This window comes from Balaenoptera acutorostrata, chromosome 20 (genome assembly GCF_949987535.1).
Source record: "Balaenoptera acutorostrata chromosome 20, mBalAcu1.1, whole genome shotgun sequence".
Lineage (NCBI taxonomy): Eukaryota > Metazoa > Chordata > Mammalia > Artiodactyla > Balaenopteridae > Balaenoptera > Balaenoptera acutorostrata.
Genome location: NC_080083.1, coordinates 1571842 through 1595165, shown reverse-complemented (window position 1 = coordinate 1595165; position 23324 = coordinate 1571842). Strand labels below are relative to the sequence as shown.

Genomic DNA, 23324 nt, shown 5'->3' with positions numbered 1-23324 from the left:
CCTGCGCGTCTGGAGCCTGTGCCCCGCAACGGGAGGGGCCGCGATGGAGAAAGGCCCGCGCACCGCGATGAAGAGCGGTCCCCGCACCGCGATGAAGAGTGGCCCCCGCTTGCTGCAACTGGAGAAAGCCCTCGCACGAACCGAAGACCCAATACAGACAAAAATAAATTAATTAATTAATTAAAAAAAAAAAAAAAAAAAAAATCCTTTAAAAAAAAAAAAAAAAAAACAAACAAATACATATATATATAATGAGTTTATACATATATAATGAATTTGTGGGTATATATATATATATATATATAATGAATTTGTGATATATATATAATGAATTTGTGTGTATATATATATAATGAATGTGTGTATATATATATATAATTTTATTTTATTATTTTCTTCCTGCCTCTGTCTGCGGAGAGGGCCTGGAAACAATGACACCCCCGTACTGAGGAGCACACCCAACACCAGCTCAGTCCTGGCTTCTGAACACCATCCCCCACTGAAAATACCATCTTCCACCCCTCAGAGATGCCTGGAGCCAGGGCTGCGGCAGAAGTCCTGGAAGAGCGTGAACGTGCCGTCAGAGAGATGGGAAGAGCTCAAAGAACGGTGGGGATGTGTCAAAAGGACAAGGGGACATCTCGAAGGGGGGTCCCACTGGCCAAATCCGGGACAATGTAAGCATCAAAATTAAATAATAATAGTAACAGATCATAATCCATTGACTAAAATCTGAAAGCATGATGTAACCCTATTGATATAAATGAAGGAAGAAAAACTCTTTTTACAGAAAAAACCCAATCTGACTTCATGCTGATTCATCCAATTCCCGTCCAACAACACAGGGCTCTTCCTCGCCTTCCCCTTCCAGGTCCAGGTCTTCCTCCTTCCCTGGAGAGAACCCTGGTTCCAAACAGCTTTGCTGTATTTAGTGGTTTATGGTGTTTCCCACGATACTCACACACCTGTCCCAGAATTACAACACTGATTCCACTGCCCATAGCAAACCTAAGCAAAGGTCAAGATTATTTGCAGTCCTTGTTGACCTTAGGATTGCCATCCCGCTGAAGGTGCCCGCTGTTTAAATCAGAAGAGGCACCTTCTGAACTGGGCTTTGATGGATGAATAGGAGTCTCCTGGGAAGAGAAAGGGGAAGAGAGCACAAGGCAGAGGGCCTCGCATGTGGAAAGGCTGGGGGACGAAATGGACATGTGGGGTGTCCCTCGGCTGTGGCTGGAGCCCGTGTTTGTTCAGACGGTAGGGGAGTAGCAAAGGATGAGTCTGGAGAGCTGTGGGTGGGGGTAGCGGCTTGGAAGGGCCCTGGTTGTCAGGCAAGGAGCTTGGGGTCGATGCAGCAGGCAGTGGGAAGTCACAGGAGGCATCGGAGCTTAGAAACTGTGGAGGAGACATCGGCAAATGCGGGGGGGTGGCTGGGACCGCAAGACACAGTGTCTGAGCTGGGGATGGCTTTGCAGCGTTTCTGCCCTGGATCCTCAGTTTTATCATCTGTAACGTGGGTGCAGGAGGAGGACCCACTCCCAGGGCTGCCCGGGGACTCCCTGGGGTCTGAGGTGGGGCTGCGGCTCACACCCCCTGTTCTGGGACATCTCTGCTTCCTGTTTCTCCTGTCAGGGGAAGTCTCAGTCTCAGCTTCAAAAGCACAAACACGCTCTCAAAACAAAGGAAGACGGTCCTCGACTGCAGAGGAAGCAGGAAGCTGCTGGCCCTGCTCAGAGCCCAGCTGCCGGGGCTCGGGGACAGCGGCATGGAGTCCGTGGCCCTGTACAGCTTCCAGGCCACAGAGAGCGACGAGCTGGCCTTCAACAAGGGGGACACACTCAAGGTAGGGTGGCCAGAGCCGGCTCAGCTGGCCTCGCATGGGATGGGGGGTGCTTAAAACCAGGGCCCGGACAGCCCCCCAAACAGAGTCCAGTCTCTGGAGGAAGACGGGCCCGGCTTCTTCAGTTATCGAGTCTGTGACTCTGGACAATCCACCTCCACCCTCTGAGCCTCAGTTTCCCCATTTGGGAAATGGGGAGATAGTTAGTGATCCCTCCTTTGGGGGCCATTGTGAGGATTCAAGGAGACATTAGCATAGTGCCTGGCAGGGGTTGATTGAACACCGTTTCCCAGGAAAGAATTTGAAAAGACAGCTGGGGAAAGAGAGAGAGAGGAAGAGGCAGAGACTGATGCAGAGAGACAGAGAGAGGGTCTTGGGAATTAAGTACACACACTAACCTACCGGGGCGAAAACAACAATGATTAGGGGTCCAGACGAGCTTCCCTGCAGGCAAGAAAGGGGAAGATAAGCCTCAACACCGCTCAGGTCCCTTGTGTGGCCTCTTGAGGAACACACGCCTTCCGGGGCGACCCAGGCAGTTGGGCTCCCGGGCTCTGTCTCTCGGGAAATGTCCCTGCTTACAAGTCTGCATCTGGAAGCAGAGCTCAGGGCCCTGATTTGGGAGGGGCCGTGCCACAAGTCGGGCGCTGGAGCTGCCACCAAGTCACGCTCAGGAAGCCCCTGCCCTTCGTTGGGCCTCGGTCTCTGCACCGGCGCAGTGGGCATGAGGCTTCCAGTCTGAGCCGGGGCCCAGGGAGGGGCAGGGCCCCCGGGTGCTGACGCCGTACAGAGCCCCAGGTCCGAGCTCGGCGGTGCACATCAACGTCCATTTAAGCTGCTGAGGCCCCGTTTCGCAGGTGACTAAATGGGGCACAGGCAGGCTCCACAGCTTGCCTGGTGTGGGGCCAGAGGTGAACCCCTGTCCTTTGACTCTGGAACCTGTGTTCTGAACCCCGTGACACTGAACAGCTGGGCTAGGTCAGGAGGTGGACGGTTCCAAGAAGAACTGCATCTTTTTGAGGGTGTCCCCCTTCCTCTGTGCTGGGATGCCAGCCCTGGGCCACCCTGAGTGGCTGGTGGGGGGACCTGTGGACGTGTGGCCAGCTGGGGATGGGGCAGGCTTGACACCAGCACCATCTAGCACGAGACTCTTGAGATCCAGGTCTGTTTCAGAGGCCTCGTTTGCCAATCCGAGAGCAGTTTGGAGTCTCTAGTTCCAGACTTTGGGGCTTGAGAGGCAGTGGAACAGTGGGGAACTTGGAATGGGGTGACCGGTGGGTTCTACCTGAGGCTCAGAGGGATGAACCAGGGTGGAGGGAGTAGATCCGTGGGGTCCCCCAAGGCAAGTGTTGTAAAAACGGTGACATCCCCGCTTCCCTCCTGGATGCCTGCACTCACCCCTGCCCACCCAAGATTGGCCAAGTTTCCCACTAAGCTTTGATAGAGCGTTGGCCGACTCCTGCTGTGTTTGCTTCTAACCGAGGCTCCTGAGGGCAGGGACATAAAACAGTGCCCGGCACAGGGCAGGTCCTCAGCAAGACACGGGGGTGTCGAAGGAAGGAAGGAAGGAAGGAAGGATTGAAATGTTAGCCGAGACCCCGGCTAAGACCCCAATGGGACTTGCTCCTTGTGTCCGTGGAGACCCAGGAGGGGACCTTTCAAGGAATGACAGGCCACCGGAGGGGCTGCCTTTTCCTTCCTTCATTCAACAAACCCTTGTCGAGCTCTCGAACACCTGCTCAGCACCAGGCATTGTCCTAAGTGCTGAGGACACAGCAGTGGACAAAGCCCAGGCCCTGCCCTCCCGGAGCGGACATTCCAGAGGGTGAGTGCCGTCAGGAGGTGACAAATGGGTGGAAGAAATCACCTGGGGAGATGGAATGGAGAGGGTGGGTGGGAGGGAGGGGCAGGGGGACAGCTTTAGATGGGGGGGGTGGCCAGGGCAGTCTCTCAAAAGAGATGACACCTGAGCTGAGATCTGAAGGACGAGCAGGACCCAGCCACGCAAAGAGCCGGGGGAGGGGAGTGGATGGAGAAAATGCAGCAGGCGGGGCTGGGGGCCGTGGGTGGGTCTGCAGTGTGGACTCGCCCTAGCTACCTGCCCAGGGGTGGCACAAAATATCACACAGCCCCTAAGAATGCTCTTTGGGGAGGCGGGTGTTTAACGACGTAAAAATGCTCGTGAAGCAACGTTAAGTGGCAAAAAAGCAGAATGCAAAGGAACATGCACAGAGAGTCAACTGACCCACAATCAATAGATATTAGTTTTAGGGATGGGAAACTGACATTCATGCGTTGGATTTGTGCCTAGAAAAAAACACCAGAAAGAATGTCTTGAGCTAGCGGTCAATCCTGGGAGGCATGCTGTGAGCAAGTCACGCTTCCTTGTTCGCACCTCTGCCTTTCCTCACAGGACAGAGATGGGCAAGTGATCCTTCCAGGGCCAGACGTGGAGTTAGGGTCCTTCCTCTCACAGCTGTACAGGGGCCGGGTCAAAGCCTGCCTTGATTTAAGATTTTTCTTTTAATTAAAAAAAATATTAAAAACTTTTGGCCATGCTGCATGGCATGCAGGATCTTAGTTCCCCAACCAGGGCTTGAACCCATGTCCCCTGCATTGGCAGGTGGACTCTTAACCACTGTGCCACCAGGGAAGTTCCTAAATAGACTCTTTTCAGAACAGTTTGAAATTTACAGAAAAATCGAGAAGATGGTACAGAGGAATTCCAATCTGACACCCTGCCCCCCCTCCCCCTGCCCACACACACTCACACCACACCCTTGGTAACATTTTATATTATTAACCTGGTACATTTGTTACATTAATGGAGCAATATGGATACATTATTGTTAACTAATGACCATATTCAGAAATTTTGATTAATTTTGATTTTTTAACATATTCCTTTAAAATATTCTTTATCTTGATCCCTGACTTTTTTGGAGCTCCCTTAAATTTTGTACCCAAAGTGCCTCACCCATCTCACGCTAGCCCAGGGTCTGATTTCTGTAACCATGAAAATGTGGCTGCGATGTCGCCCCGTGTCCCCTCTCCCTCCCCCGGGCCGGGGACAGCGGGTGGGGCTGGTGGCTGAGCTCCACGACCTGTCCCTTCGTCCCTTCGTGAGCATGTTTCCTGCGCACTGGCTGTGGGCCAGGCCCGGCCCGGCCCAGCAGTGACCGGCGGACACGCAGATCCCGGCCTCTGGGAGCCGGTGAGGATGTGCTCTTCCAGCCTGAGCTCTGCTCTTAGACGAAAGCCCGGTGGCACGTGGACGCACTCTGGACAAGGGGCCCCAAATGTCACTTCCCTGGAACAAAGGCCCCCTCGCCGACAGGCGTTTCTGGGTGCACAGGACCCTGCTGCGCCCCACTGGAGGAAAGGTGTGGGTGGTGGCTTCACCTCCTCCTCCTCACGCACAGCCTGGCCCCCAGGACCCAGACTCGGGGAGCCCACGGCCTCTTGGCATTTCCACGGCGATGGCCCGACCCAGCCACCCTGAGCTTCCCCACCTCCTCCCGCAGCTGTTCCGCAGCAGCTGGCGGTCACGACTGCCTGCCCGCGCTCAGGCCCAGAGCCTGGGGTTGTCTCCGCTGCTTCCTCTCCGTCTCGTGTATCCCGCCTGTCAGCCGCTCTGCCAAAACCTACCCCAGATCTGACCACGTCTCAGCAGCCCCAATCCGGGCCCCGTTCACCGCTCACCTGGGCCTGCTCCTCACGGCCCCCTTGTCCCCCTCCACAATCCCGGAGTACAAGACCTTCAGGCTCTCACCCTCCCCATTCAACTCACAGCACTGCCCCCCGCTCAACCGCAGACACAGGGGCCTCCTTTCTGTTCCAGGCACAGAGCTTGCTCCCACCTTAGGGCCTTTGCACTGGCTGTTCCCTCTGCCTTGGACACTGTTCCCCACATCTTCTCATGTCTCATTCCTTCCTGTAATTCGGGCCTCAGCTCATGTGCCACCTCCTCAGAGAGGCCTTTCTTGCCCACCCCCACCTGTCCCCTGTTGACAATCCCCCTGCCCCCAACCAGGCACCTTCCATCTATGTCATCCTGATGTATATTTTCAGACTACATAGCAGAACATTAAATTACCTTGTTTACTTGTGTCCTTCCTGTTTCTTGTCTGCCTCTGCCCACTAAAATGTGACCTCCTGCTTCCTGCTGTATCACTGGGCTGGGCACAGCGCCCGGCATGCAGGAGGGGCTCCGTGGCCGCACTGGCCAGGGGACGGCGGCACAAGACAGCACCCAGGAGAAGGGCACTGCAGGGGCAAAGCAGGGGCAGGCCGAGGTGTGAGCTTCACCAGGGAGGGTCGGGGATTCCCATGTCTCAGAGGGTCTGGGGGCTTTGAACAATGTTAACAGCAAGAATTCAGCTAATACAACCAATCAGAACATTTCTGGGTCTTTCCTTGGAGTGGAGGTGACAGGAAAACAAAACCAAAACAAAACTGGGATAGATTAGATACGTCACATCCACACATCCACGCAGGATTTTGCAGGTCACAAAACACTGCCATGTGCCGTGTAGGCCGTAGATGTGCCCGTTTTACAGATGTGGAAACTGAGGCCAGGGCTGTGGAGAGAGTCAGAGGCAGGCAGAGTGGTCTAGAGCCCGAGGCTCCCAAGAATCTTCAATGAGTCTGTGACCCGCAGGCCCTAATTCTCTCATTAAGCTGGGGGAGTTTTTTGTTTTGTTTAGTTTTCAGCAAAAGTTATCCTGAGTCAGCCACCTGCTTCCGGCTGTCCCTGGGGACGCTGGTCTGGCCCAGACTGCAAGGGCAGGAAGGAGGGGCTCAAGGGACCTGGCAGACAGACGAGGGAGGGGCCAGGCCTGGGCCCAGGGGGCAAATCTCAGCTCCTCTTGGTAAAACCAAACCATCTGAGTTGCTGTCCCAGCCTTTGCTCCCATGGTGCTCCCTGCTTGGGCTGCTGATCTGCGTCTGATTTTTTGTCTCAACCAATATCCCCACTGGGGTTGACCTGACGTGGGGACCTGTTCTGGGACTTAGAGGAGAGATGGCCCCCGGGTTGGGGTCCAGAGACAATGTGGGAGGAGGCATGGGGTGAAAACTTGGGTTGGGGGGCCCCGGTCCTAAGACCCCTGCCGTGTGGCCCTGCTCCCCTCCCCTGTCTGGGCCTGTGTCCTCCTCTGTGAAGTAGCCTTTGGTGAAGGCGGCCTCGGGGGCCGGTGTGAGAAGGGGTGACACATGGCGAGCCTGCCCAGGGAGTGGGGAGGGGGCCCAAGCGTCCTGCTGGCCGCCCTCCCCGCGGCCTCCGCCACCCGCCCGCCCATAGCGGCACCCGCCCGCCCCGCTCAGGTTTCGGTTCCCCTCGGCCCACCTGCAAGGCGACGGGGAGTCTGCGACCCGAGCAGCCAGGCCTCGGCCTTGCGCAGCCCAGAGGCTCTCGTTTGCTCCCCGGTGTCTGAAGCCCCCGCCTGATCGTCACCCCTGAGCTCAGACGTGAAACTTGTAAATGCGAGTGACCCCCGTGACCACCGCTTGGCGGGGCCTCCGCAAACCTACCCCCGACCCCTGGCTCCGTGCCTCGTATCAAATGCTGTGGGCCCCCCATGCTCAGGGCCGCAGCTCAGGGACTGAGGGGCCCCGGATCTGTCCCCCAGCTCCCAGGGGTCTAGGTGGCACGACCTGAGAGTCCAGCCCCAGCTCCCCGCCCAAAGCTCAACCCACCAACCAAATTCTCCTCTGTGACCCCCAGACCGTGGAATCACCCTGCGACCTCGCTCCCCTCTGGGAAGTGGGCCCCAGGGCTGGTGTGGGCCTTCAGCAGGGGACAGCCGTCGCTACTAGGTGACCAGGTGACCGTGTCTCTCCCGCCCGCAGATTCTGAACATGGAAGACGACCAGAACTGGTACAAGGCCGAGCTCCGGGGTGCAGAGGGGTTCGTCCCCAAGAACTACATCCGCGTCAAGCCCCACCCGTGAGTGGCCGGCCCCACCCCCGCATGTCCGCAGGGCCCCCACCCCGGCCCTGAAGCCAAACGTCCACACCCAGCCTGGCCCAGGCTGAGCTGAGCTGCCTGCAAGTCCTCAGCCCCGCCTCCTGCCATCTGTCTGGGGACCCCCGTCTCTTCCCCGAGCAGAGGTGGGGGACAGACATGTGGGGACTTGTCCCAAGTGGTGGCAGTCGGGGCCAGCCCAGGCCACGACACTGAGGACCTGGGACACCGGAGAGCATCCCGGTAGGAGCCCTGGAGAGGACAGGGCCCTGGGCGCTCAGCCGGCGGGGCCCCTGGCTGCTGTGTGGCCTCAGGCAGACTCCTGCTCTCTCTGTTCCTCAGTTTCCCTATCTGCAACACAAGGAGGGCCGAGGCTCCTCTAAGAGGCCGACTCAGCCCTGTGCCGGGGTGGGGAGTGAGGGGCCATGGAGGGGCGGGAAGGAGGCAGACCTGTGGGCAGGGGAGCTGGACATGGGCCGAGCAGAGTCTGGGACAGGGCAGAGCGGGAGTCACGAGGAGCCCAGGTGTCCTTGGGCTTGGGACCAGCTGGCCCAGGGAAGCCCCCGCGTCAGGCTTCCAACGCTGAAAGCCCTGTTCTCAACCCCGGAACAGGCCTAAGTGGCCAAGAATCTGGGAAAAACCAACTGGATATTCATGGAGTGGTGGCTGAAGTAGCCCCAAGTCACAGTCGCTCACTCGGTCATTCGCCAGACACTGGCCACTGCCTGAGGGGACCCACCTGGGTGATGCTGGGGACACGTGATGAGATGCTGGGGTCAGAGCAGTCGTGTCCTGTGGGAGAGACAGGACATAAAGAAACTATGACAAGGGAAGGCAGTCCGCATTGAGATAATTAACCAGGGAGGGCTTCTCAGAAGAGGTGGCAACAAGTGAGGTTTTGAAGCATGTGTGTAGGAGTTAGCTAAGGAGAAAAAGAGAAGGGCATTCCTGGGAGCGCGAACAACGAGAACTCCTGGCAGTGGGACCGACAGGAGGGCCTCAAACGCCCGGCGGAGGGTGGTGGGGGCCATGGAGGCATTTGAGCCAGGTGGGGAGTGGTACTCCTGCAGAGGTGAAGGCAGGTCAGGGCCCGTGTGTGGCTGTTGGGTGGAGGGGAGGGAGGTGCAGGGCCTGGAGGTCATTTCCTCTTTATCTGTCTTCAAGTTATTTCCAAAGCTGCCACCACCTCGGACTTCCTGTGTTGGGCAAGGGCCCGACCCACCCAGGTCCCCTGCCTGGTCTCCAGGTCCGCAGGGTGCCTCTGGGCTGTGTGACCTTGGGCAGGGGCCTGTCCTCCGGCCTTAAAGACTTTCTGTCATAAAGGGAGAGAGACAGCGAGAACCTGGCCAGGGCCAGGCCAGCGGAGGACACGGGGGGAGCGGGAGCCTCCAGGAGGAGGCTGTGAGTCGGTGAAGGCCAGGAGGTTGGGAGGTGGGAGGCCGCTGAGAAGCCTAAGCAGAGGCTTCTGTTTGCTCAGGAGGAAAGAAAAGCTGATAGATTTTGGGGCCACGCCTGTCGGGGCAATGCTGGTGGTTCAGGCAAGCCTCCACCAGGGCAGCTGGGAGCCATGGAGGGTTCCAGTGTCCGATGGCCCTGGGCTCCCTGGGGCTGGCTCTGGCCACTTCCGTCTGAGACAGAGTAGGGATGGGGCACAGGCCCCATGCCCACCTGCCTGAGGCCGTGCCCAGATGCATCCTTGGCTAACCTCAGCCCCTGCCCTGGCCCCAAAATAGCAGTGGGGAAAGTCCAGCTCTGTGCCTGACTCAGCCCGTTGGGCTCCAGGGTGTGGGGCGGGGGCAGGGCAGGGGTCCCAGGGGGCCTCGTGTCTACACCAGGCCACTCCTTCCCTGAGCTCCACCGTCACCTCCGCCTGCCCAGGGAGCCCGTGGAGGGGGGGTCGTGATGCAGACCAGCTGCTCCCAGAGCCTCTGGGCCTCATGGGCAGGGGTCACCAAGGCACCTGACGCAGCCACGTGGCCGGTGGGCGTTAAGAAGGGCTTCCTGGAGGAGGGCGCGGTCTGCTGGGCCTGGGAGGTAGAGTAGAAGTTTGCTGGGAGGGCCGCAGACAGGCTAATGGGTGACACATGGGAGGAGTTCACAGCAGCGGCGGTGAACACCTGCAGGCGGCAGCGCCCTCCTCCTCCCAAGGGCCCTGCGAGCTGGGTGTCCTCATCACGGTCTTGTGGGCAAGGAGGTGGCGGCACAGAGAGGTTGAGTGGCTTGTCCGGGGTCACGCAGCTGGCAAGAGGCAGGGTGAGATTTGCCGCCAGTGCTGTGGACCCCGGCTGTGCTCACTGGGAGGGGATGGGGGAACCGTAAGAGCAGCTGGGGGAGGGGGTTGGGCTGGGGGAGAGTCGGAGGCCAGAGACTTGCGGAGCAACTTTTGGGGATCCCTGCCCTTCCCTGGGCCTCAGTTTCCACGTCATTACAATGGGGACTAATTGAGGCGTCCACGCGTGGAGCGAGCTGTGCTCTGGGGCGTCGGGAGTGCTGTTCTCCGCACTCTGTCCCCGAGCCACCGAGGACCTGGTAGGGGCAGGGCGGGCCTCCTCGAGGCTGCTGTTGCAAAATCCTTTGAGGGTGACAGCCGCCCACACGCTGATGCCTCCTGTGGAGTTTTGTGGGTTCTTTGGAAACTCCCACGCAGGGCCCTTTTGGACCCCTGCTCCTGCGGCAGCACTGCACCTGGGTCCTGCTGGGGGCTCCCCGGAGGAGCACCCTTCCGGGGCCCCCTGAGCTCAGCCTCGGCTTCGAGGCCTCATCCGGGACTCCCAGACTCCAGAGACCCAGGCCGAGCTCTCGGAGGTTCCCTGGAGCCCCGCCTTCGGCCCCCACCTCCACTGCCTCCCCTCCACCTGACCAGAGATGGGCCCAGGGTCCCCCCCATTTTGGGGGGCAGCAATGGGCTAGAACCTCACTTCTGGGTTGGGGGGGGCTCTGAGACACCATGTCAGGACCAGGACTTTATTTCGGACTGGAAAGCGGGCAGAGAGGGAGCCGGTGGCACTGCCACTACTGGTGGCCCCGGGCGACAGGCTCTCCCTGTGGCCAGAACCCGGGAGCCGGCACCCGAGCTGAGCTGCGTGTTTGTCCTCCTCCCCTCAGTCATCACTTGAGAACATCCGGGGCCCAACCTGCCCCGCACACAGGCCAAGCACGTTAGTAAAAATCCCTCGGAGGAACTGCAAGGGCTCACACGTGGCTGGCAGGTGGGGTTACCGGCAGGACCCGGTCTGTGTGCACCTGAGCCTCTGTGCTGGGCCTGGAGGGCTCGCTGTCAACATCCTGATACAACAGGAAAAGTTCTGCCACACATCCGCCCGGGGCCACGCTCAGACTCAGGAAGCTCAGTTGAAGGAGGGAAGGGAAATTGTACAGGGAAGGGAGCCTCCGGCGGCCCTCAGCACCAAGGTCCCACCGTGAGACTCCACCTGCTCTGGGCCTCAGTTCCCCCACCCGAACCATTAAGGGACTGGGCTCAAATCCGGGGACCGAGAAGCCAGCCAGAGACCACCTGGACCCTCCGAGGGTGGGCGAGCCCCAAAGAGCACAGTGGGCAGGGCTGGAAGAGAAGCTGGATCCCAGCCTCTCACCCCTAGGCCCTGCCAGACTCTCAGCATTTACAAGGCACCTTCTGTATACCCAGTTCTGTTTGGTCAGAGAGAAAAGGGACTTGAACCTGTGAGAAAAAGTCCAGGTGGCCTCAGTTTGTGCATCTGTGAAACGGGTACAGGGAGAGACCCTTCCTCACCAGATCAAAGCTGCTATTTTTTGGGGGGGGTCATCTTTTAAAATATTTTTTTACTTTCAAGAATCTGAAATGGAAAAGCCCAGCTGGGGTTGGCTGGGTTAGGGTTCACCGAGGTGTGTATTTGGCTGGTGTGGTGGGAAATGCTTGGGCTCAGGAGCCAGAATGCTGGGACTGGGCCCAACTCCTGCCTTTCACAGCGCATGACCTTGGGTGCGTGACCTTGGGCGCATGACCTTGGCCTCTCTGGGTAAAGTGGGTGCCGTCGTATTTCCTGTGTCTCGGGACTGCGGTGAGGACCTGGCGGTGTTGGGTGCCTGGCATAGGGGCAGGGTAGCCTGGCCTCCCCCGCCCTCACCTGCCCCCTCTCTGCAGGTGGTACTCGGGCAGGATTTCCCGGCAGCTGGCAGAAGAAATTCTGATGAAGCGGAACCACCCGGGAGCTTTCCTGATCCGGGAGAGCGAGAGCTCCCCAGGGGAGTTCTCTGTCTCTGTGAAGTGAGTTCTGACCCGGGGTGTGTGGAGGAGGGTGGCCAGGGAGAGGCCTGCAGGGTGTGGAGGGAACGACAGATGCCTGGAAGCAGGCGCCCCTCTGGGGGTCGGGGATGATGCAGACCCCAGGGTGTGGCCCGGAGCTGGAGGATTCGACGCAGCTTGGGCTGGCTGCGAGGCCTCGAGCGCCGGGCCGAAGGGTCGGCCATTGTTCCATGAGCAGCAAGTCACCAGGGGAGGTTGGTGTGGTGGGACTGGGGGTGGGAGAGCAGCAGGGCACCCAGGGCAGGTGTCCAGGATGTGCTCCGGACAGGGTTCCCCTGTGTGCTACATGGTTGACAGGATGGACCCTGGGGCCAGGCTGCTTGGGTTCAGATTCTGGCTCTGCCATTTCCTGACTGTGTGACTTTGGGCAAGTCCCTTAACCTCTCTGTGCCTGTTTCCTCACATGTAAAATGGGTTATTGCAAAGAACATATGAGTCATTCTATTTAGAGCCATTAGAGTAGTGGCTGGCACGGAAGCAGGGTGGCAGCCTCTGGGCAGCTCAGAACCCAATCCCGAAGGTCACAATCGGGCAGTGGAGGAATCCAGGCTGGAAGGAAGGGGCAGGAACCGGGGTCGGGGGTGAAGGGGTCAGGGCCCCAGCTGGTCTCTGTCCTTCCTACTCCCAGCGCCTGGAACAGTAGGATCTAGGTGCAGCAATTCAAGGAATTGTCACTGAGCTACATGCCACGTGCCAGGCTGTTCTAGGGACTTGGGAAATGACAGTGAAAAAAAAAACAAAGTCGCTGCCCTTTGGGGTTTATGTCTTAGTGGGGGAGACAGACTGAACAAATGAAAAAAGGAGACAAATGAACATAGCAGGAGCCAGTGGGCAGGGATCTGAACCTGGTGGTGGAGGCCGCCTGGGGCCCGGGAGTGGGGATCCGGGAGGAGAGGCTTCCAGGCAGAGGGAACAGAAATTGCAAAGGCCCTGGGGTGGGAATGCGCCTGGGGTGAGTGGGGCAGAGCCAGCAACGGGGGGTCACAGCCAGAGAGATGGGCCTGACAGGTCCCGATGGGAAACCCCAGGGCAACAGGGCCCTGCAGAGGGTCCCGAGCAGGGGAGATGGGTTTGACGCCTCTGGCTGCGGGGCGGGGGGAGGCCCTGGGAGGAGCCGGGCGGAGCCGATAGCGCTGGGACTGGGGTGGGGAGGTGGCGTGGGTCTGTGAAGCGGGACCCCCGGCAGCACCACCGTCGGGTCGCTGTGGGCACTGGCGCGGCGAGGCTGCCGGCCGGCCGGAAGGGGCGGGGTGCCCTCCGGGCAGCGTGGCCTCTGGGAAGCAGTGGCTGCTCGGGGTGCTGTGTGGCCCCGCTCGCGTGTCCCCTTTCCTGGAACTGGAATGCTGCACAGCCAGTGGCTGGCTGATTTTCTAAAGGATAAATGAACACAGGGTGGCTTTGATGGGTAAGGTGGGGGAAGTCCAGAGCCGGGCTCAGGGGGATCCCCACAAGGCAGCCACGGACTGGGGGTTGGGGGGGGAGAGGGGGAGGGCTCCTGGCTCCAACCAGGCTGGGCCTGGGGGCTCCTGGCTGCAGAAACGTATCCCAGGGGAGGCCTTGCCCGTCCTTTCTGTGAAGAGCTCGTGGTGTGTGGTCAGCACACCGGAGCCCTGGGAGGTGGGCGTCTCCCCTTCCGGGCCAGGAGGCACCTCATTGGGGGGACCACCAAGGTCAGGAGGGCTGCTGGGGGTGGGTGATCCCACATCCTGGGGGTCACAGCCCTCACCCGCTCCTCTCCAAGCTTTGTCATCAGCCATGGCTTTTCTCACTTCCGTTTCCCCTGGGAACAGGCTGCCATCCCGACCGACGGCAATGGCTCTCCTCCTCTTTGAGCCCCTCTTCCTCCATCTTAAAAATGGGGCGCTGCTAGTGGGGGTGGTGGGAGACACCAGTTTATGGCCCTGACCTCCCACCCCGATGGTTGATGGTCGTGGGCGTCTGGAGCCCCTAGCTCGCCCCTCCCTCCACAGCCCAGCGCGTCGCCCACAGAAGCAGGAAGTGGCAGTTTTCCCTGTGCCGGCTCCCAGGGCCTGGCATCTCCTGGGAATGGTGCCAGCCGGGCGGGCTGTTCTGGCCTCTAGTGGCTCCTGGAATCAGCTCCAAAGCCCAAGGTCACCCAGCACGGCCAGCGAGCCGATCCCATGGCCTGAACGTCCCTCCGCCGTGGGTGCCCCGGCGCCCTGCCCTCTCCTGGCGTCTCCCTGAGCGTGCAGCCCCGCCGCGCCCCGCACAGGGTCAGCCCAGCGAGCTCAACCCTTGGGGTGTGTGTGTGTGTGTGTGTGTGTGTGTGTGTGTGTGTGTGTGCTGGACAGGGGAGAGTCCCCGAGGGAGTGGGGGCCCGGGGTCTCCACGATGCCTGACTGAGGGAAGTTCAGTGGCAGCAGACACTCCACAGGGTGGAGGAAGTGACATCTGAGCTGGGCGCTGAAGCATGAGTAGGAGTTTGGTGCACAAAGAGGGGAGAGGGGATGCCAGGCCCAGGGAACAGCATGTGCAAAGACCCAGAGGTGGGGCGGAGAGAGGTGGGCTTGGACAGCAAGGCATTTGTCTGACCAGGAGGGGAGAGAGGCAGTTCTGGGGAGCCAGCTCCAATGCTACCTTGGGAAGGGGTCTGGGAGTGTCCCTCTGAGAAACCCCAGCACATGCCCCCTCCCCCCCACACCCCAGGCATCCTGGCCAAGCCCCCTCCCCCAGCTCAGAACCGGAACCTTGGGCCCCAGGGCTGTGGTGTGCACACAGGACCACCAGGTGGCGCCCTCCAGCCTCGGTTTCGTCCCCCAGGGCCGGGACCGGGTCCTGCCCCGACTCTCATCCATCGTCTCTTAGGGGGGCCTTTCAGGGCCCTTGGAGGACCACTGGGCAGGGATCAGAGCAGGAAACAGACTCAGGGCAGCTAGGAGGGGGGTTTCTGAGCAAGAATCTCAGCTCCGGTACCTCTCCTGTATAACCCTGGGCAAGGAACCCCCGCCTGTTTCCTCGTCTGTAAAATGAACATCTTTGTAAGGTGCTTAGTGTGATGTTGGCACACAGTGAGTCCTCCCCAAATGCCAGCTACGTAATCATCATCATGTTGACCCTCCCAGGGCCACACGTGCCTCCTGGCCCACGCCCCAGGGTCCCAGGCTCTTAGAGAAGGGCCAGTGGCCACACGGGGGCGGGGAGCCCACTTCTCGTCCTGGCCTTGCCCTGGACCTGCTGCGTAACCTCAGCAGATTCCGTCCCCCTCGGCTGTAACATCCTCATCTGCCACGTGGAGATAGTAGCCCTGGAGATCATGAAGTCCAGTGACCCGATGGCCACCCTTCTGGGTGACGGTCACGCAGATCCGTGTGTGAGAGCATGTCTGTCCTCGCTGGCTGCGCTCCTGGGGACTCTGACCCCGTATGCGTGGCATCTCCTGCACGCTCATGCCAAGCCTCATAAAGCTGTCAGAGGTGGGGTTTACGGGCCTTGTTCTGCCTCACGGAGTGATGGTGGCCACGGCTGGCTGCCCTTTACGAGCTTACAGGGGGCTGTCCCCCTCCACCTCTGGGAGCATGTCTGAGCTGGTGGCCAGTGGGCCGGGGCAGGGGCGCACCGCCTGGGCTGTGTTACTTTTGCCCCACACTCTGCTCCAGGCTGCTGTGGGCTTCTTTGTCAGAAATGATGGTTTGCTCCCAAGTGAGATGTTTTACTTCTTTTCAGGCCAGGGGTGCCCTGGAGTCAATGGTGTGTTTGCTCTGCTGCCCTGGTCGCTGAGCCCCTACTGTGCGCCAGGCCCTGTGCCTGGTGCTGGGGATTCAACCACCAACAAATCGGACGAAGCTCCCTGTCCTTTAGGCACTCACGTTCTACTGGGGTGGCTGACAATTTTATACATGTATGTATGTATGTATGTATGTATGTGTATATATATAATTTTCTAAACGATTAGTAAAATATATAAAATCTTTGAAGATGATAAAGGCTCTTGGGAAAATGAAGCAGGAAAGAATGGGGGGGCACAGTTTTATGCCCTCAAAGACAGGGAGGAAGTGACCCTGGAAGCCCAGTGTACAGGTAAGGAAACAAAAGCTCAGAGACGTGCAGTAACTTGCCCAAGGTCACACAGCCAGAAACAGTGGAGCTAGAGCCCACTGACCCTCTGTGACCTGAAAGACCAGGTCTACCCTTCCACTCTTCTTCCCTGAGGCCTAAAGACCCAGGAGGAGTCTGTCTCCACTGGCAGTCCCAAGGTCAGTTGGAATCTATCTCATGTCGGTTGCTGGACAGGGAATCCACCCCCTCCCTTTTCACAGACGGGAAAACTGAGTCTAGAGAAGGGCCATGCCTAACGGAGATCATCCAGCGGGCAGTTAGCACCCTGGCCTCCACCCGGGGGTCCACAGGCCCTGATTGGGGGTGGGGGGTGGGGTGCTGGGGCTCCTGACCTTACCCCAGCCTTGTTTATCCTCCCTGGGCTGCCACTGTCACCTCTGCTGCTGCTGCCACCAAGCCAGAAAAACCTGCTGGGCAGGATCGGTGGCTGCTAGCATCAGGCCTTTCATCCTTGGGGTCTTCTGACAGCCCAGGGGCCAGGCCCAGCCCTCATCCCCCTGGGTAGGTGGACATGGGGGTCACACATAGAGACAAACACACCCACGGCGGCTCAGAGAGGGATGTACACGTCCGGTCCCTCCCACAGAGCAGGGAGGGACACACGCACACACCCCAGGCTCTGCCCACTGTGGTGCACCAGCTCCAGGTGCCCCCTCTTCTGGCCGCGCCCGGGCCAGCCCACCGCCCTGTGCCCGGGTCTGCCCTTCCCTCCAGCTCAGGAGGGCTCACCCCACAGGGCCGTCCCTCCTCGCTCAGGGGCCATCTGGACTCAGACTCGGGCCTGGGGAGGCGGGAGACAGGCTGGCTGGGAGAGAGAGAGACTGCCCAAGTGCTGGGTCCTCAGGCCTGTCACATGGAGGCGGGTCACTGGTCAGGCCAGGGGCCGGCGCAGCAGGACGGCCACACCCGCTCACAGATGCAGCAGCCCAGCTGGGCCCCGCTCTCCCACCACGAGCCACGCACAGGCTGGGGGGCTGGACCACGAGAGCGTCCCAGGTTTGAGAATCTGCCGATTGTCAGGCTGCAGGGTTCTAGACCTCCTGGGTCCCTTGCCCCCTTCCCAGGTCTCGCCCCCTGACCTGGGTGTGATCAGGGAATGCTCCGTTCCGGGTGACCCTCTGGGTAAGATAAGCTTTTGAAGATAAACTTCAAACACCAAAGTGTTCAGGGTTGTGCTCATTTGGGGCTGAGATCTTTTCAAGCCTCCCACACTCTCGTCCGCCTCTTACCCAGAGGACGGGGGCCGCCCGCACCCCGGGCTTCTTCTCGGGGCCGGCACGGAGTCAGGGCCTTCTGCCTCCCAGAATACGGTCCAGGGACCGGAAGAACCCTGAGCCCGCCGGAACAGGGCACTAGGGAGACCCAGGCTCGGGGGCGGCCTCAAGGGCCGAGGCTGCAGCAGGCCAGACGGGGCGGGAGGCGCCTGCCTGCCTGCCCATCCTCCTCCCATCCCGGGACACGGACATGCACATCCCACAGCCGACACCGTGGCAGCCTAGTCACCTGGGAACAATGCCTGCTGACGGCACGAGCGGCTTTGTCTCGGGCTGGGGATGATGGCTGTGCCTGGTCACAGAGTCTCAGGCCTTCTCTGGCCTCAGTTCTGTGGATGGAGCTTGCTGCCCTGAGAGTGGACGCGTGTTAGAGGGGCTGGGACCACAGCTCAGAGCCGGGAGGGGAGGGTCCAGGAAAAGTGCAGCCCGTGAGCACTGACCCCTCGGGCCATGCTGCTTCGCCCCTGAGCCCAGCCTCTCCCGACTGGGCTAGAGCTGGGCCGCCTCCCGTCTCCCTACCTTTGGGTGTCTGTGAGCAGCGGGTTACACGCAGGCTGTACAAGGGGCCGAGGAACCCAAGGAGTCCCCGGACTCTGACTGAGGGCATCTGAGGCAGCTCGCAGAGGTTGGGCCATTTTACGTGGGCCTTGAAGCATGAGTAGGAGTTTGATTCAAGAAGAATTTGGAAGAAATAGTGTATGCAGAAGCCTGGAGGCATGCTTGAAAGTGGAGAGAGAGGTTCTGTGTGGTTTGGATTCTTGACTTGGGCAGGGTGGGAGGATTCCCCCCTTCTCCCATCCCAGACACACACACAGAACAGAAGGTATTTACCTGGAACAAATCTCTCTCTATCTTAAATCTTGCATCTTAACCTTTAACAAGGCAGCACACCAGCCCCAGGGCTGATAGGTGGAGGAAGTGAGCTACAGGCAGGGATGGGCAACTGGGGGGGTGGACACCATACTCCTGTCCACGCCCTAGAAACACTTGGACTGTGGGCCTGCAGGAACTCAGGCTGCCCCAAGCCTGCACAGCCCGTCCTGGACTGGAACGTGCCGCGTGTTCCAGGCAGGTCCCTCTGCCCTGCTGGCCAGTCTGGCAGACGCAGGCTATCCCTTCCGCTGGGCTGGAAGGCACTTGGTGGTGGTGGGTTGCAAGGCTGGGCAAAGGCTGGGAGAGGAGGCATCAGAGAGTATTTGAAGGAAATGAGGTTGGATGTGTCATCAGAGCCAGAACTGGAGACTGAGGTGTTAAGATTTTGCCCTGAGGGCAATGGGGAGCCATAGAAGGTTCTTGAGGTGGGAGTGGATGTGGGGCAGGGAAGGACAGGAAGCATCCCACAGGCCTGAGCTCCTCTCACACCGGCAGGATGGTCTTAGGACTCACCCCTCAAGGGACTGTAAGGGCTGGGAGGGGACGAGGTGGGGGAGGGAGAGGAGTGTTGAGGCTGGGGGACGTTGGAGAGAAGAGATGCTGTCTGACCACCTCTCAGAGGAACCATTTAATGTTGCCAGTACACGAGCACTTCCCCAGAAGGGAGGTATTATGAGGAAACGGAGGTTCAGAGAAGTTAAGTGATTTGCTTAAGGTCACACAGCAAGAAAGTGGCCTGGTCCAAGGTCCACATCCTTTACTCCACACTCCACTGCCAGGTGGGGGCTCACCGCGTCTTTCACGGAGCCGGTCAATGGGGCCTGGGACCCCCCCCTCCGCACCTCCTCTCCTGACTCCAAGCCTCACCTGGAGAGCAAAAGGCCTGGTTCCGGGGGGCAGGGATGGGGGGAGGGCCCAGCCACCGTGGGCCCCTCTGAGGTGGTCTGTGTCCTCCCTCCTAGCTACGGGGACCAGGTGCAGCATTTCAAGGTGCTGCGTGAGGCCTCGGGGAAGTACTACCTGTGGGAGGAGAAGTTCAACTCTCTGAATGAGCTGGTCGCCTTCTACCGGACCAGCACCATCGCCAAGAAGCGGCAGGTCTTCCTGCGGGATGAGGAGCCCCTGGCCAAGGTGGGTGAGTGGGGCGGGCGGGCGAGGGGGCCTCTCCGCAGGGGCCCGACGCCCCCTTCCCACGTGGCAGGAGGTGGGTCCAGCCCCGCTTCTAAAATTCTGTCCTGGGCATTGCAGGAGACAAGCAGGGCTGGGAAAGGGGAGGCGGGGAAGGAAGGGAAGGAGCAGGTGGAAACTCCCCGGGCAAACTGAGCCAGCCCGTTCTCAGCCAGGAGCAGTGCCGGCGCCTGGCAGGTGCTCAGTGGTTGTTTGTTGAATGAGTGAAGGTACTGACACCGGCTGAGCCTCCTGGGAGCCTCCTGGTCCCCATGTACAGGTAGGACACTGAGGCTCAGGGAGTGACGTGACTACCGGAGGCCACCTGCCGGGTGGGGTCCGCTCGGGCTTCTGCTCCGCAGGAGTCGGCCTGGGGTGGGGCGCGGGGCAGCGTGAGCGCTCGTGGGCAAGGTCCTGGCCGGGTGGAGTGGGGTCCGGCCACCCCTGGTCCTCATAATAACAGCGATTTGCCAGCCAGCTCTTTTGTCCAGGGGCCCCGGGGACCAGCTCTCACTCTCATTAGGATGACGACACCAGCCAGTGGGCTTATTGGCCCCGACGTGCTGTTTTGCTTGGGAGGGGGTGTCGGCAAGGCCTGGGGCTGGAGGTCGGGACCCTGGACAGCCCAGTGAGCTTGAGCTCTGCAGAGGACGGGGAGCACGGCTGTGGCCAGGGCCTGGGGAGGGGCTGCCGGGCTGCGGCTGCAGTCCTGCCCGTTCCTAGACTCTGCTGCCTCGCCGTGTGTGGCCTTAGGGCCGGTTCATCCCTCACCTGGGCCTCAGTTTCCTCTCGGTCCAGTAGGGTGAACTCTGGGATCTGATATGTCGGAGGGTAAACAGTGTCTCAGGAGGAGCCCCTGCCCCTGCCACGCACCCTCCGTCCCATCAGCGCACTCGGCCTGCCCCTGGGGGCCGGGCCAGCTCTGAGCTCAGTCTCAGGGACTCTTCGCCCCAGTCCCCGCTGGGCCTGCCTCTCAGACCTCCATCCCCTCCTGTCGCTGCCTGGGCCAGCTCTGCCCTTGGAAATTGTGAGGGGGCCAGGATGGAGCTGGGGGCCGCCGGAGGGCTCCCCAACACCCACCGCCTCGCTCTGGCCTGGCCCTGGGGTCACCGGCCCTGCAGGGCGACTCCAGAGCTGGCTCAGTCCCCTGGGACCCACGCCCCCTCTTCCTTCCTGGGCAGAGAACCGCTAATTAGCCTGTCCGTGATCCTATGGCCCGTGCCGGATAAGATTCCGCAGGCTTGGGGCAGAGAGCCTGGTGGGCAGGCAGGGCCGGGGCGCTGGGTGTGATCCTCATGGTGCCAGGCTCACGTGCCAGCAGGGGGCCCTCGTCCAGCTGCCACCCGAAGGGGGGTGGGTGGGCAGGGAGCCAAGTCCCCCAGAGGGCAGGGGCTCACCCAAGGTCACCCTGGGGCATAGATGAGACTGGAACCAGGCCTGAGAGAGGGAAGCAGTGTAAAGTGACATCCTTGCCCTCGAAGCCTGGCCAAGGGCAACAGCAGTGAACTGCTCGTAGCTACGTGTCACTTTATAGTTTATAAGGCCTGTTCCTGTGGTTCTAGGGCCTGGGGTCAGAAGTTACCATGGCTGCTGCAGAGTCAGGAAAGAGACCCCGAGGCGGGCAGGGACCTAACCAAAGTCCCATGCTGAGGCCCAGGACTCAGGTCCCTTGACCACTGGCCCTGTGGTCCCGACTGGGCCGTCAGGACACTGGCTGTGCCCTGTGTAGACACAGGGTCTGTGCCGCAGACATGCAGGGGCGGGCAGCGGGAGGCCCACGGGTGGGGTGGCCATCGTCTGGACCTGGATACAGAGCTGAGTTCAACCCCAGTTCTGCCCGAAAGACCCCTCTCCACCTGTGGGAAATCGCTTATCTTGGGGCCTCCGTGGGGACAGCCCGGCGGGGGCTCCTGAGGAGCCCCACTGACAGCTCCCTCTCCTCGCAGCCGCCCCGGGCCTGCTTTGCCCAGGCCCAGTTTGACTTCTCAGCCCAGGACCCCTCCCAGCTCAGCTTCCGCCGCGGTGACATCATCGAGGTCCTGGAGCGCCTTGACCCCTGCTGGTGGCGAGGCCGTCTCTGCGGGCGCATCGGCTTCTTCCCGCGGAGCTACGTCCAGCCGGTGCACCTGTGACCCAAGTGGGCCCAGGGGCAGAGCCAGTGGACCGGCCATCCACCGGGCACTGAGGTCCAGAGAGAGGACACGGGCACCCCCAGCCCAGGGCCTTGGACTGGAACGTGCGCCTCCTGACTGTCCGGCCGGCCTCCTGTGCTTCATGTCAACTGGGACGGGCCCAGCGCCCCGGAAGGACCGCCGCATTCAGGGCCCGTAGGCTAGGGGAGCTCCAGGGCCTCGGCCGGCCTCTTCCCGTCGGCTATCAGCTGTGTGATGTCACAGGGTGGCCGGCAGGGCCCGCCCACTCCAAACACCAATGACACCACCCCCAGGGAGGGCTGAGGACCCCTGGGTTCCACCCGCTGGGGGCTCAAGCCAAGGAACCACGGGCTGGGTGGGTGACCACCCGCTGGGCCTGCCCTCCCCTCCATCCAAAAGCCCCAAAGGCTGGCTACTGGGGAGGTGGCCAGGGCCCCGCACACCTGTGCCTGGACTTGCTGGACAGACTCGGAGACTCTGGGCTCCACCTGGGATCCAACGCCCCTGCCCACCACAGACACTTCGGGGGAGGCCGGAGGCCCTGAGGGAGGGCGGGCAAGGGTGCACAAAACGGAGGCTGCTGCTCTTCCGCTGGCCCCGCGGGACGGACGAGCTCTGAGGGGCCAGCCCTGGACGTGGCCACCTGGGAGACATAGCTGCACCTGCTCTTACTCGTTCAGGCCCAGGTTCTGCCCAGACCAGGGCCTCGGGAAGCGTGGGGGACTACAGGCCAGGTGGGGAGTTGGGGCCAGAGCTGGGCTCTGAGGGCCAGCGGCATCCAGAACGGGGCGGGCAGCCTCGGTGGAGCCCCAGCTTGAGGAAAGGCAGGGTGTCCACGGGGAAGGTGCCGTCAGCGCGGTCCTAAGCAGGGCAGCCTGGGGCCCTTGGGGAGCAGGCAGACTGAGGGGGCTCGGCAAGGGCTTTGAATGCCAGGCCGGTGGTGGAGGGGCGGTGAGCAGGGAGAGGGAAGCAGGTGGGATGGGGGTGGAGCCAAGGGAGGGGGCGGGGAGGGGCTTCCTCTGCCCAGCGCTGGCCCGAGGCCCTTGGAGCCCTGAGCTCTGGCAGATTCGCTGCTCACGACCTGGGCCCGTGAACTCAAAATAAAAACAGTAGAAGAGTAGAAGGATGTTCATCAGAAATCTCATTTTCTTTCCAATTACGACTATTATTTTTGAAGTATCACACATTCTTTTTTCCCATTTCCTCCCTAATTTTTCAGAGCTCCTGCTTTGCTGGCTCAGCCAGCCCCTGGGCACTGACCTGCCCTGTGGCCACGAGGGGCGCACCCTCCTCTGGGCCTCCGTATCCTTGGTGGGGAAGGGGGGCGTCTGGGGACAGTGTCAGGCGAAGTAGGCGTAGAAGAAGATGTTGACGCACATGAGGAGGATGGCGTTGAAGCCACAGACACGGGCCCAGAAGGCATGTTTCTGGGATGCTCGGTGGTCACCTGGAGGGGGCGGGAGGAGGGGACAGATGAGGGCCACAGGGTCCCAGCCGGGGCCCTTGCCTCCAGCCCCGCCGTGGGTGGGAGTGAGAGGGAGCGCCTTAGGGTCACACACACACCTGTCTTGGCTCCCGAGGGCAGGTCCTTAGCCAGGGTCCACCAGGTAAGGTTCTCGATCTGCAGGGAAGGGTGAGGGTGAGGGTGGCGGGACGGGGGTGGGCCCAGACGGGATCAGGGGTCCGTGA

The 23324-nt window shown here is 60.6% G+C and overlaps 2 protein-coding genes across 6 annotated transcripts in view; one reads left to right on the top strand and one right to left on the bottom strand.

Annotated features, from left to right (window-relative positions):
• Positions 1–1709: 1709 nt before the first annotated feature.
• Positions 1710–21715, top strand: GRAP (GRB2 related adaptor protein). 2 transcript variants are annotated; one of them, XM_007174133.2, is made up of 5 exons: positions 1710–1843; positions 7691–7788; positions 11930–12052; positions 19278–19446; positions 21429–21715. In XM_007174133.2, exons 1-5 carry the CDS (start codon positions 1766–1768, stop codon positions 21612–21614), a joined length of 654 nt encoding a protein of 217 aa, XP_007174195.2. In that variant the 5' UTR covers positions 1710–1765; the 3' UTR covers positions 21615–21715. The 2 variants fall into 2 exon arrangements, with proteins under 2 accessions (XP_007174195.2, XP_007174196.2); XM_007174134.2 differs by lacking the exon at positions 11930–12052.
• A 1044-nt stretch (positions 21716–22759) lies between these two features.
• SLC5A10 (solute carrier family 5 member 10) overlaps positions 22760–23324 on the bottom strand; it is a 54956-nt gene continuing 54391 nt past the window's right edge. For 3 of the 4 annotated variants that reach the window (XM_057535690.1, XM_057535689.1, XM_057535688.1), the window contains 2 exons: positions 23199–23256; positions 22760–23082 (listed from right to left, as the gene is read on the bottom strand). In XM_057535690.1, the coding sequence (XP_057391673.1) occupies positions 22976–23082; positions 23199–23256 (165 nt within the window). In that variant the 3' untranslated portion in view covers positions 22760–22975. Of the gene's footprint in view, positions 23083–23198; positions 23270–23324 lie in introns of all 4 variants that reach the window. The other variant, XM_057535691.1, reaches the window with a different exon arrangement.